This window comes from Austrofundulus limnaeus, unplaced genomic scaffold (assembly GCF_001266775.1).
Source record: "Austrofundulus limnaeus strain Quisiro unplaced genomic scaffold, Austrofundulus_limnaeus-1.0 Scaffold4, whole genome shotgun sequence".
In the NCBI taxonomy this organism is placed as follows: Eukaryota; Metazoa; Chordata; class Actinopteri; order Cyprinodontiformes; family Rivulidae; genus Austrofundulus; species Austrofundulus limnaeus.
In genome coordinates this window covers 4,265,576-4,278,508 of record NW_013952406.1, presented here as the reverse complement: position 1 = coordinate 4,278,508, position 12,933 = coordinate 4,265,576, and the positions used below count along the sequence as shown (strand labels likewise).

Sequence of the window (12,933 nt, the reverse complement as noted above, 5' to 3'; positions counted from 1 at the left end):
TAATTAACTTTTGGCAATAATTTTTGTCTGCTTCCTTCTGCAGCCGTCACCACAGCAAGACAACTAAAATATTATTTTTAGCTATTGTTCATACATCAAATACCGTTGTTGACACAATATTGGRCTCAAACTTGCCACATCTGGAACATGAGAACGCAGCACGACCAAATCCAAAACCACAAACAAGTCATATTTATGAAATAGCTAACTAAGTCAGAATTCTGATGCCTTGTTGTTCATTTGAAATAATATTGTATAAATGAGGACTGCTAAGTCATTATTCTGAGACAGCAGATCTCAGAAATGAATTAATCCATGCCAATTAAACCCACTGTTCTTTCCAAAAAGGGTGATGTCATTTATATTTTTTTCTTTAGATTTTTAAAATAAGCTTTTGTAAATAACAAACTGTAAAAACCCACATGCTTTTCTGTAATATTAGAATCCAATAAACAAGCTGTTATTTCTGCTTCTAATATTAGGTTTTACTTTTTACATGAAACTAGTTGTACTTTTTAATTGTATTTCAGCATTAAACACAGTTGTATTCCATGTGTGAAAACTATACATTTTTACCTGACATTTCTCTAAGTGAAACATGATGCTGGAATTAACAGAGGGTCCGTGAAGGCATCATTTGACTGTTGCTGAGGGATGTCGCTGAGAAAAAAAAAACCCTCACCTCGGCAGAGGGGAGCAAGTTAAGCTGTCAATCAAAATGTGGTTCATGGGTTTTTCCTTTCATTTGCTTAATTAGCTCCTACTTAAAGTAAACAAATGATAATGTAAAAAATCTTATTTTACTTAACCCTGTCACAGAAATATAACAAACAAGAAGCAATGTGTGTCAGAAATAGTGATCATAATAAAAATCATAAAAGGCACAAACATAATTTTTAAAGTAATGAATAGACTTTTTTAAATAATATTGCTAACACTGACACTTGCTTTTTTTCTCTGAGCTTCATTGAATGATAATGATGATATATATGTTTTGAATAATCTTAACAGCATCTTTTTTCACTCTTCCATTTGCTCATTAACATACATAAATGGGTGGGCACGTGCACAGATGCTTTAAATAGACACAAGGGCATTAATTATATGCTTGCAGGTATAAGCTGAACAACTCTGTAAAAATGACTTCACTCATGGCCAGTGTGCAGAAACCCATCACCTCCTAGTGTATCAGAGCTGTTCATTAACATGCAGAAACTTTAAACGCATCTCAAACTATTATTACCAAGAATTTTAACAACATTTAATATTTAGGTTGCTGCTATGGGTAATGTAAACTTCCTAAAGTGAGTGAAATTTGTTTATAAGGTTCAGGTCGGAGTGAATTTCTTATCTGTTCTAAAGGAAAAAATAAAGCTAAATTCCAGCTGCAAATAGATAAAAAGTAGTAAAAGCTTTGTTCAAAATAAATCCTTCATAAGCTGTTTTTTTTTCTGATCAAACCATCACTAATTAGCACTTGATCCTTTGGCTGGATGACTGCTGGAGGGTCAGGGTTGGTAATTTTCTCAACAAAATGTTTTGATTATAGCTAAATTAAAGAAAGTATTTATTCTGAGAGGTCACTTTCTTTTATGACTGATATTTCAGCAATGGGAGTCTAACAAGGTCACCAGCACATGAAGCTATTCAACGCTTTACCAAACGCACTAATGAGGGAAGAAAAAGGTACTTTTCTGTTTTTGAAACGACTTGATATCATTTTAAAATCTTGAGCGAGATGAGGCAGGAGGCTTTCTCCTGTGTTGATTGATAAGACACGTGATCGTTCGCCTTGTTTCCATGGACACATCATTACAGAACTTCCCCAGCTGGTTCCAACTACCTGAGGTGTTGATGGGAAAAAGGGTCTGTTCATAAAAATAATAATAATAAAAATAAAAAAGTCATATTTAAGCAGAACAAAGTCTTGCTGATTTAATAGGACTGTGCAGTGTGCAGTCAGTGATTTCAATGAATGTTCCTTTATCAAAACAGTCTTCTTGTTTTCCTTTACATAWTGCTATTCTTATGAGAACATTTGTTTAATAAAGCCCATTTAATTGTCTTATATGTAAAGAAATAAAATTTACATCTACTGTAGTCAGTGGTCTGATATTTTACCTCACARCCTACATCTCCTGCGTATCTTGGTTTTAATCAAACTGTCTTATAAATTAAAGTGGCAGACCAAGGCTGTAGGATGCTTTCAAGCACCTTGTTCACAATCCACTCAGGTTCCATTACTGTTAAATTCAGAATAACACACTCTACTCATYGCAAGTGTCAGGTGGAAGCAACAAGGTCGGCACAAATCTGATTCCAGTGGGTTTTATCATTTCTATTTATTAACAATAAAATGTACCTGCTCGGGTTTGGCTCGCTTTGTTCCGGATGACTCACTTAGAAAAAAAATATAGGATTTGGGAGTACAAAAGCTCCTGGGGAAGGTTTTGTGATTTAAATGCAGAGGTGCAGCACAAACTGAAATATTCAATATTTTTAACAAATTAGGAGCAAATTATATCCAAACATTACTGCAAAATGAATGCCTGACACAGCTAAAATCACAGTGACAGTACAATGCATTATGTAAAAACTGTATTGTTTGWATAGTTCAGCATGATAATAAACAAAGCTCACCCTTTCTTTCTTTTTCTTTTTTATAGATTATGCCACTGATGATGCCTCCCAGGTTTGCATTAGCAAACCAAAATAATGCACAAACGCACACGGAACACCCAATTCCCTGGGCTTCTTAAAATAAACAACTATTTATTTAATGATTTTGGAAATGTTGRCATAGTGAAAGCTCGTTCCACGTTTTTTTTTTGTTTCTTTCCCAGGCTTGTTGTGCCTCCTTCAGGCAACAAAAAGAACTGAAAAGGCAATGAACTTAGCAAGTTTTATGTTGAATTGACAATCTGATATTTTGTTGTTGTTGTTTTGTTGCTTCAAGTGAAACAAAAAGTATTGTTCTGCACGCAATAAGCTTACAATGATGCAATAATTATCAAACATGCAACAACAAAAACAGTCTCATTTAAAATCATTCTCTTCCAGATTTTGTTTTAAAATTTCCCAAAACGACTTTATTGTGTCTTTTGTTTTGCTATTTTGTTTTGCAGTGTTCTCACTCTGACTCTCGAAACACAAACGTCACCTGTAACTGTAAATGTTTTATTGTTTTGATCTGCATTTTAAACCTTTCTCAGTTGTTAATGTCTCATTTGAGAATGTGCAATGCAAATTTACTTGGACTATAAATAGTTTTTATTGCCTAAAACGTGTCCATATAATAAATCAATCAATATGCAAAAACTAAACGAGATTTCTCCAAACTGAAGTAACACTGAGTTCATCTGGTCCAAACTTAACATTTATATCACTTTTCTTTATTTCTTTGTAAAACTATTTTTGGAGTTTGTCACCTGTTGTCAGTTCTTTATTTTTATTTGTGTTATTACTGAGAATGTATGTATGCATAAGGCTGTTATGATACATAGGTATGAACAAATTACTAAACTATTATTTTAATGTAGTTCCTGAAAATATAACAATCACAGAATTTATTTTTGTTTGTTGTAATCAAAATTAATTAAATTGCAAAACATCTAAAGAAATGGTCAGTCAGGCTGTAGTTCTCACCCCCGGCCTGTAGGTGGCGGTAAGGAGGTGTACATAGAGATGTGCACCTCCCGGTTAACACAACAGAGGCAACTCAAGCTCGTCCAGATTGTCCTGAACGCACCTCTATGTGCTTGAAATGTGAGGCAATTACTTTTTTCCCCACTTATCGCCTATTTTGACCACCCTTACCTGCACACAATGGCGAAATATCAGTCCCGSTTGTACTTTAATCTCTCGACCGTAAGGGACTGTCACTGCTTTTGTTKCTCGTGTTGTTGGAGCCTCGGCTAAATTAGCTAACGCTGCTGTTTTTTTTACTTCAATGTCGACTCGTTGCTGCGGGGCAGAAAACCGCAAAAACAACGAGGTAACTCGGAAGCAAAAATGCTGCATAGGTTTCGGACGAAGCAACTCAGGCAAAATGTTATTTGTATCTGCGGTTAAGGTCAGCTAGCACGATCAAAAYAGTGTTTTCTGCACCCAACTTTAGCGTTATTATTGCTGTCTGCATGTTTTTTGAGATGGAGCAGCAGACAGGCAGCGGGGTGACTTTTGTTCAGCATCTGTTGGAGTGAAAAGGGAAACATCATGTCTTGCAAAGCCGCAACCAAGGACAAGAAGTCGAGCTTCAGCAAGAAGCTGTTCAGACGAGGCTCTGTCCGGTCTGTGGGCAGTTTCATGAGCAGAATCCTGAGGACACTGACAGCCTTATCACACTTTGGATCTGAAGTGCAGACCGAGGACGACAAGGACGATGGAGGCTTTTCCACTTTTAAATCCGGAAACAAAGATGCTCCCATGGAGGATGGGGATCTGGGAGGGTTTCTGTCCGGGGAGAGAGTCCCAGGAGTGTCGGGTCTGAAAAACCACGGGAATACCTGCTTTATGAACGCGATCCTGCAGTGCCTCAGCAACACCGAGCTCTTCGCCGAGTACCTGGTTCTGGAGCACTATAAAGGCGAGGAGCCGGATGAGGACAAGCCAAAGACAAACGGTRTGCATCTGCAGAAGAAAGGACCTCTGGGTAAAGGAGAAGTGACCGAACAACTGTCAGGACTCGTCAGGGCTTTGTGGACATTTGAGTACACACCTCAGCATAGCAGGGACTTTAAGGTAAGAATGAAAACACAACATTGTACACTAGAGACACAGCATGCTGCAGATCTGCAGTAGGATTTTTTTTTTGTTTATATTCACATGAAAGATACTTTGCAGACTTATTGAAAGGTTTCCCTTTTACTTTTAYGTTGCTTTCAATAAGCCCAATTTTATTGGGGATAAAGTGGTTATAAGAAATCTTTATGTTAATGTGTTTTTGGACATGGATGTCAGCACATTTCAGCTCATTTCATTGAGCCACTCTGACCCATTTAGGCATAAAGGCTCCCAAAACTCAAGGGATGGACAAACTTAGAAAGAGTTATTATCTGCAAACTCAGCATTCAGTTAATGATCAGTTGAAAATACTCTGCATCTCTCAGCTTCTGTGTCTCGCTTTTAAGCCCACACTGCACAAATGTGAGCTGCACGGACTAGACAGAAACAAATTTGTGTGAAAATAWTGRTGAAGACCATGGAAGTCTGGCTTTTTGAAAGCAACATTTAAAGAAATAAAGATGATACGACATATTTGCTCWCTACTGTACAATTTGCACCATGTTTAATAGCTACTTATTTTGTCGGCTGTGTATAAAAAGTACACAGTTTAGAGTTTTGTGGAACACCTTGGTATGTCTTACAGGTGCRCTCTTTATAAAAAGAGTTCTGCTGTAAACTAAAACAGAAACTAACAATGATGATAAACATAAATGACTGGCCTCATATTTATTCTGCAATATGTGAAGGTGAATAAATTTGTRTTTGTGTCAGAAGTTGTAATACTGAAATTTTTTTTTCAGAATGCAGTGTCAAAAAATGCCACCCAGTTTAAAGGGAACGCTCAGCATGACGCTCAAGAGTTTCTGCTGTGGCTGCTGGACAGAGTTCACGAGGACCTAAACACTCCAAACCCCAACAGCAGGCCTGCCATAAAGGTGAACCCATCAACCATAGAGGCATCAGGACATCGGMTGAAGTTAAATTTATGTAGTGTTAAATGTGTTTTGCTCGTGAAAGTGTTTCCATATCCCATCATTCTTGTTTTTCCACAAACCAATCAGTTGTTGCTTTCAAAACAACCACTGAACTGAAAAGATTATTGGAATCATTAAATGAGTCTTAATTAAACCTGCTTGTGTCTTCTCAGCCACCTATTGAAGAAGACGACCAAAGCCTAGAGGGGCCATCTCCTCCCCTCTCTGCTGGGTCTTTCGTGCAGGAACTGTTTCAGGCGCAGTACAGGTAGGACCCGTGCTCTCAGGGTTTGGCCACACCAGCTTTTGATCAGACAATAACAGGTTGTTTCCCCCCGCAGGTCTTCTCTTACCTGCCCACATTGTCAAAAACAGAGCAACACCTTTGATCCCTTCCTCTGTATCTCCTTACCAATCCCTCTGCCACACACACGGTGAGTTCCTCCTCACAGCTCTTTCAGAAAACAACCAGGAGTTACCAATTTGCAAACCTTTGCTTACAGGTTCTTACACGTTCCTGAGTAACTGATATCCTTTAGCGTGGTTGTTTTTTTTTTTTTTTATCTTAGAAACTACCTATAAGTGCTCTTGTTGCATTCAAGCTCTTTAAACCTTTGATATCTTTCGCTGAAAGTCAAACTAGGTGTGTTAATGTGCATTTGTATTCAATTTGACAAGCTGACAAAGGTGGGAATCAAATATGAAGGTGTGTGGTTGTGAAAGGAAGAATCTAACCTGTTTTGTCAGGAGTATAGGAGCATAGGGTGTGGGGGTGGCTGAAGGTCCATTAGTTTCAGATAAAAAGATATTTTTAAACATTCGGGGCAGAAAGAAGTGCAACCACTGGATATGTTTGTTGTGTTGTAAAGCAAACACGATAAATTATGAGCATGTTGTTTTATTTCTTTTTCAGGCTTAGCAGTTTGACAAACAACATTACATTTAAGCCACACCTTTCATTAATAATTAAAGTGTTTACTGCTTTTGCCACTTGTGTTGCATTGCAGTCGTCTGTCATTAGTAATGTAGAGGTGGCAGGGCAAAATGAGACAGCAGAAAGGTTTTAAAACCAAAAAACGTCAAGAAAAATATCAAACGTCTACATCCTGAAACAAAGGAATGAAGCAAAAAAAGAGTAAATTACTTTATCAGTCTGTTCTCGTTGCCTCACATAGACAGAAATGTTGGTGAAAACAATACAAAACTAATAGTTTTGTTTATTTTTTTGTCATTCTTGTTAGTCCCTTGTATGTGACGGTGGTCTACCAGGGGAAGTACTCCCACTGCATCCGGATTGGAGTTGCTGTCCCTCTCAAAAGCACCATCTACCGCCTCCGAGATGCTGTGTCACGTGAAACCAAGATCCCAGTGGACCAGGTGCTATTCCCGTCTCTTATCAGGGTCTGACACTGAGAGACTATATTACAGTCACAAGGTTTCAGCTCAGCATTTGTAAAAGCAGATCTACCTGCAGTCAGAAAGTAATACTTGAATCGAACACGTTTTTCCTGTAGCGCAGCTGCAGCTCGGTATTAACACAATAAAAAAAAAGTGAAATGACAATGACTGTAAAATGAAGTAGCAGTTAAAATAAATCTGTCTTTCTTAAAGTTTGTTTTGACGGAAATGTACTACGATGGCTTCCATCGATCATTTTGTGACGACGACGACGATCTCAACGTCATTCAAGAGAGTGATTCCATCTTTGCCTTTGAGACACCAGAGACCTTCAAACTGGAAAGCTTACGCACAAAAAGAGGTCATTTAGATACTGTTTTCTGTCTTTTCCACACCCGCACTAATGAACAAGAAAACTAGACATTTGTTTTTATTTGTTTTTCTTTCGCAGGAAGCCTTCTGGCAAACCTGAACCACAATAACTTAAAGTACGGAGCCGAAATCAGCAGGACTCCGTCCTTCATGCAGGGGGCTATGACTCCTGTAACTGGATCCCCCAATAAAAACTTGGGGCCGGAAAAAATGATCCTTTTGGTGTGTAACAGAGCGTGTACTGGCCACCAGGCCAAAAGGTAACGCCACTTTTTCTGTAGTGTTAATTCATGACCTGTTCACGTCACTGTTGTCTAATAAATATACAAGTAAACAAATTATTAGATGCTCATCAAGGCTTTACGTAATGTTTTTCAAGGTTTGGCCTTCCTTTTGTACTTTACATGGAGCGCACTGTGACCTGGGATGCTTTACAAAAAGAGATCCTGGAAAAAATGCGCCATCTTTTGAGACCTGGGGTTTACGTTCAGGTAGGGAGAGGAACACGTCTTTATTAAAGATTCAGACACAAGTAATGAACAGAGTTGTTTGTAGCTAAAAAAAACAAGCTGGAGTATAACAGTGTTTGAACTTTTTGTAAACTTCTAGGTTGGACCGTTCAGTCTTCGGGTGGTTGGTGTTGTTGGTATTACCTACCTCCTTCCTCAAGATGAGAGACCACTGTGTCATCCAACTGTTGAAAGGTTGGTTCTGATAATTACTGGTTTATTTAGTAACTTTTATCAGAGGTTGGATCTTTGAGCTAAAATCTCTTTACAAAATCATTTTGAGTTTAATTAAAACTTGACAAAAACTGTAAAAGCTACACAAGAAGTTAATGTAACATAGTGTTGTGCTAATATGACAGTAGTTTCAACAAACTAAACAGTGTATATGGAATAGTCATTTAGGCTGCTGCATTCAACACACTCAATATCAATTACAGTGATGTGTGAAAATGGTTTGGTTTGAGATAAAATCATAGTTTATCCCAAATGTACACAAAAGTGAAACAACTAATAAGGAAGTGAAGTAAACTCAGATAATATCAGTATTTTTTTTAATCTTGCAGCTCTGCTCACTTCCTCCTTATTGGTTCAGGACAAGTCTAAACAGGATTTTAATTATTTAGTAAAATGCCAGTTTGGCTTGTTCTACTAATCCATGTGATTATGCAAGAACAATACGAGTCAAGAGTGTGATTCAGRTAGAGTGTCAGGTTGAGACAATGAACTTTTTTTATGATTTGAACTTTATCGATTTTTTTTCCCAAAACAAAATAATACAGAATATACATAAAAGATTCATAGCATGGAGTAAGCAAAAGTTCCATGGTAATACAGTAAGTCAGAAATAGTACATTGAAACAAAAATCAACAACTTAATAACAATAAAAAATGGAGAATAAAATATAAAAATACAAGAGACAGAAGCACTAAACAAAAATAAAAYACACCCAATTAGAGGATCTACAGTAAATACCTGGTCCATAATTCWCTTATTTTTTATCCTGTTGAATGTATTTGCCCTCAAAAATAGTTCTTACTTAAACSTGAGATTCAGCCAAAAACATGCACAACTTTGACTACAAGAAGCTTTTACACTAGCTTAGATACAATAAACAAAGTGTTATAATAATACCTGTCAAACTAAGTATTTCCATTGAYGTTATTTTTCCTGCAGAGCATACAAGTCCTGTGGACAAGGGGGGCCTCCACATGTAAAGATTGTTGTCGAGTGGGACAAAGAGACCAAGGACTAGTGAGTTAAAACACAACTTGAAAGAGAAAAGATGCTGCAAATCTTTATCTAGAAGCTACAATCCCTCATAGATACATTTGTTGGAGAACTTTGACACTTTACTGATCTTAATGTGTGTTCTTTGCTTTGAAACATACCAACAAACTGTCCACAGATATAAAAATTGCCTTTCCTGCAAATCTCAAAACCTCTTTTGCAGCACGGAAGCATTTCAGTGTAAATTATGATGACATATTCTGATGATTAGAAGTTTCTGAAAATATAACTTACAATGTTTGGAAACACCTAAAGTGCTATCCTTTGAACTATTTGACAAAAAATATTCAAAACAGATGTGCTTCATATAAAACAGCTGCGGTTCTAAACCAAACAAATGTCACAAAGTGATCTTCCTTTGACAGAATCAGACATGTTATTTATTTATTTATTGATTGGTTGATTGATTGATGGATTGGATTGAGTCAGCCAAGTACTTAGTTTTATCATTAACACACATGCCTGTGCTGGTCAAATTGAAGTCATTACTTTTAACTTTTTTTTTCTTGATCAGTTGGCACTAAGTTGTTGATGTTGGCTTTGACTGAACCTTGTCAAGGTTTGATATAAGTCTGTGCAAGTTTAGTAAAGRCATTGCCTAGCATAGTTGCTTAAGATAAAGTTAATGAAATAAAGGGCAAACATTGTCACATCTAGGGCTGGATAYACCATAGCTAAAATTTATATCACAGTATAACTCCTAACTTCAGTCGATACAATATAATTACAACATCAATGTGAAAGGAAACRTGTCAGAAAACCTGCCAAGAACTCGAATTTTTACTGTACCTACAAAACTGATGCCATTTAACATATCGTTGATTGGAATTATGGCTAGTCAAAACAAAAAGTGAGATATCTCAAAAATACTTTATGACTAGTCATAATATGTTGTAATATGATACCTTGAGTTGGAAAATCCATACAACGTAATGGTAAATCTGATGTAATTTTTACTAGTCAGAACGTACACTGCTCAAAAAAATAAAGGGAACACTTAAACAAYGCACGCTAACTCCCGATCTTAATCAATGAAATATTCGCATTGAGTACTTTGTTCTGTACAGAGTTGAATGTGCTTCACAAAAGTTTGATTTACTTGGAATTAGCGTGCGTTGTTAAAGTGTTCCCTTTATTTGTTTGAGCAGTGTAATTAGAGATATCTCAAATAGCATTTTGCATAGTCAAAATATAATCAGAGATATCTAGCACTTAATGTGTCATAAACCAATTTTAGATAGCTATAATGTAATTGTGGTGAAGCCAATTATATGTCAAAATGGCCTGCTGTACATGTCTGTGTTTGCAGCATCGGTTTCACTTTGCTTGACAGCTGCTGACGGGGAGTTGGTGATGTTTTAGGAAGGGGGCTTAAACTTATAGGGTGCTTCWTTTTCATACACTCAGAATTCTGTCGAGTGGAACTTTTATCAGACTGTGGAACAGATTAGATGTGTTCCTGCTGCGAGTTGGCACCAGACTCTATGGCACATTTTTACAGCAGACTGAAAGTTTATCAGACTTTTGATACCTGAACCACTTTGATTCCACTAAATTTGTTTTTCTTTCCTAAACTATTTTGTCTGCTTCTTTTCCAACTGTGAACACTTGTTCACCCACGGCTCTTGAGCTAATTTTGGCGCAGATATCCACTGTGTTGTATGTAGCGTCGTTAGCATCGTGTTAACAGAGTGGTAGCTTTGAGCCTATGGTGTACGTCATCATGCACTGATGTATATTGATCAAATTTTAAAAAATCACCTCAACATAGGGCTGGGCGGTATGACCTCAAATTCATATCACGGCATAAATTGAATCCCTTCACGGTAACRGTATATATCGCGGTAGAAAATTATCGTAAAATCAAAGATAATGTAATTTTTAGAGCATTTATTTAGCAGAAAACTAATAATCAAACCCAGCATTTTTGCTGTAGTGCAAATGAACATAACAGAAGTATAAAATAATGTTTTATAGATATTGCAAAACGGTTTCAACAACAAACAAAAACATTTCTCAAACTTTCAACAATATCAAAATAAAGTGGWTGTTATAACAAGTACTTCAAGTAAAATTAGTCATTTAGAAATAAAATAAAATTCTAAGTTGGCATAAGTTGCCTAAAATGTTGTAGTGACAGGACCTTAAGGGGTTTAAGCGTGCACATAGTCTTAGTCATAAAACAACTTCAAATAACTGGAATGTTAGTGTGGTGAAGCCAAATAAATGTAATATTTGCCTGCCATACAATGAGCTTMTGCCTGCTGAACCGACCCGCTGCTGCTCTGCTGTGCTCTCAGAGCAGAAGCTGACTGTTACATTAGCGTGATGGATTTATTACAAAACGAACGTCCATATCTTTTTTTTAATCATCCCTGTGGGTAACAATACATAAAATACAAGTTTTTTTCTCCGACAACTTGGGTGTGAAAAAACTACGGTTGTTGATGCATCGCTCTGCGCGACATGCAGCGGGAAGGAGGGAGGAAATCATCCTGCGATACGACGGCGCAATGTAACTTTTCTACAGCAGGAGGGGGAAATTTTGAGGTTTTATTCTCTCTATATGTTTTAAAACACTATATATTTTCATTACATTTCAAACTCCTCCTGCACAGTTGTTTCTGCACTCACTGCCATGTTGACACAGGTGCGATGACGTAACTGACGACAGGACGGTAGAGGGTAAATTTCTACCATAGGCCAACTTTATATCGTTTCTATCGCATATACCGCGCAGCCCTATATCAACATCATTAAAAAGTTTTCTGTTGGGATTCATTTTGATATTGAGTTATTGTGTAGCACTAGTCCCATCATACATTTTATTATTGTTCTGTAAAATGACTTCATCTTGATGCTCCTGTAGTTTGTTTGGACACACCGAGGAGGAGTATATTCCAGATGCTGAGAGCGTTTATCTGCACAGACAGCAGCACCATCAGCCTCAGGCCTGCAGTCTCGCTCAGTGCTTACAGCTTTACACCAAGGAAGAACAGGTAACAATCTGACTGAAAACATACAGTTAAATACTTTGGTATGTGATACATTTAAATACTTAAGCTCCATTCTGTCAGAAATTTGACATCAAAATAAATTTTAAATTTGCCATGCTATTAGTGGTTATAGTTCAATTATGGGATTACATTTCTCTTGTCCTCATACTTTTATTTTTCTGTTCTACGTTCAAAAAGCCTTTCAGTCGCTGTGGTTTATTTGTCCATTTGGCTCCTAATGCTATGTTTCAAACAAACTTGAGCTTCTGAGCTGAGACGTGTGTATACTTTGTGGTTTCAAGTTCCCTTGAAACTGCTGTGGAGGAGAGTGGAGAGAAACTAGTGGAAAATCAGGCCTCACCCTCTGTGAGAAGCTTTTTTTAAAAGCAGTGTGGTTGAAACTTATTCTTCATAACTGCCTTCTGGGCTGTGTGTGTGCTTCAGCTGGCCCCGGACGATGCCTGGCGCTGTCCCCACTGCAAGCAGCTGCAGCAGGGCCGGATAAAGCTCAGCTTGTGGACGCTGCCGGATGTGCTTATCTTGCATCTCAAGAGGTTCAGACAGGTATCTGGGATGATCTAGCTCCTTGAAATTAAAACAAAGAAGCTGTTTGCTTTATCTATCTATCTATCTATCTATCTATCTATCTATCTATCTATCTATCTATCTAT

The 12,933-nt window shown here is 37.3% G+C and overlaps 1 protein-coding gene across 1 annotated transcript in view; it reads left to right on the top strand.

Moving 5' to 3' along the window:
- The first annotated feature begins 3,703 nt into the window (after nucleotides 1-3,703).
- usp31 (ubiquitin specific peptidase 31) overlaps nucleotides 3,704-12,933 on the top strand; it is a 17,019-nt gene continuing 7,789 nt past the window's right edge. Inside the window, exons 1-12 of the mRNA XM_014023872.1 lie at nucleotides 3,704-4,740; nucleotides 5,526-5,660; nucleotides 5,873-5,967; nucleotides 6,041-6,133; nucleotides 6,941-7,076; nucleotides 7,311-7,458; nucleotides 7,549-7,729; nucleotides 7,849-7,960; nucleotides 8,079-8,173; nucleotides 9,153-9,230; nucleotides 12,136-12,265; nucleotides 12,707-12,826. Coding sequence (XP_013879326.1) covers nucleotides 4,216-4,740; nucleotides 5,526-5,660; nucleotides 5,873-5,967; nucleotides 6,041-6,133; nucleotides 6,941-7,076; nucleotides 7,311-7,458; nucleotides 7,549-7,729; nucleotides 7,849-7,960; nucleotides 8,079-8,173; nucleotides 9,153-9,230; nucleotides 12,136-12,265; nucleotides 12,707-12,826 — 1,848 coding nt within the window. The 5' untranslated portion in view covers nucleotides 3,704-4,215. The remainder of the gene's footprint in view (nucleotides 4,741-5,525; nucleotides 5,661-5,872; nucleotides 5,968-6,040; nucleotides 6,134-6,940; nucleotides 7,077-7,310; nucleotides 7,459-7,548; nucleotides 7,730-7,848; nucleotides 7,961-8,078; nucleotides 8,174-9,152; nucleotides 9,231-12,135; nucleotides 12,266-12,706; nucleotides 12,827-12,933) is intronic.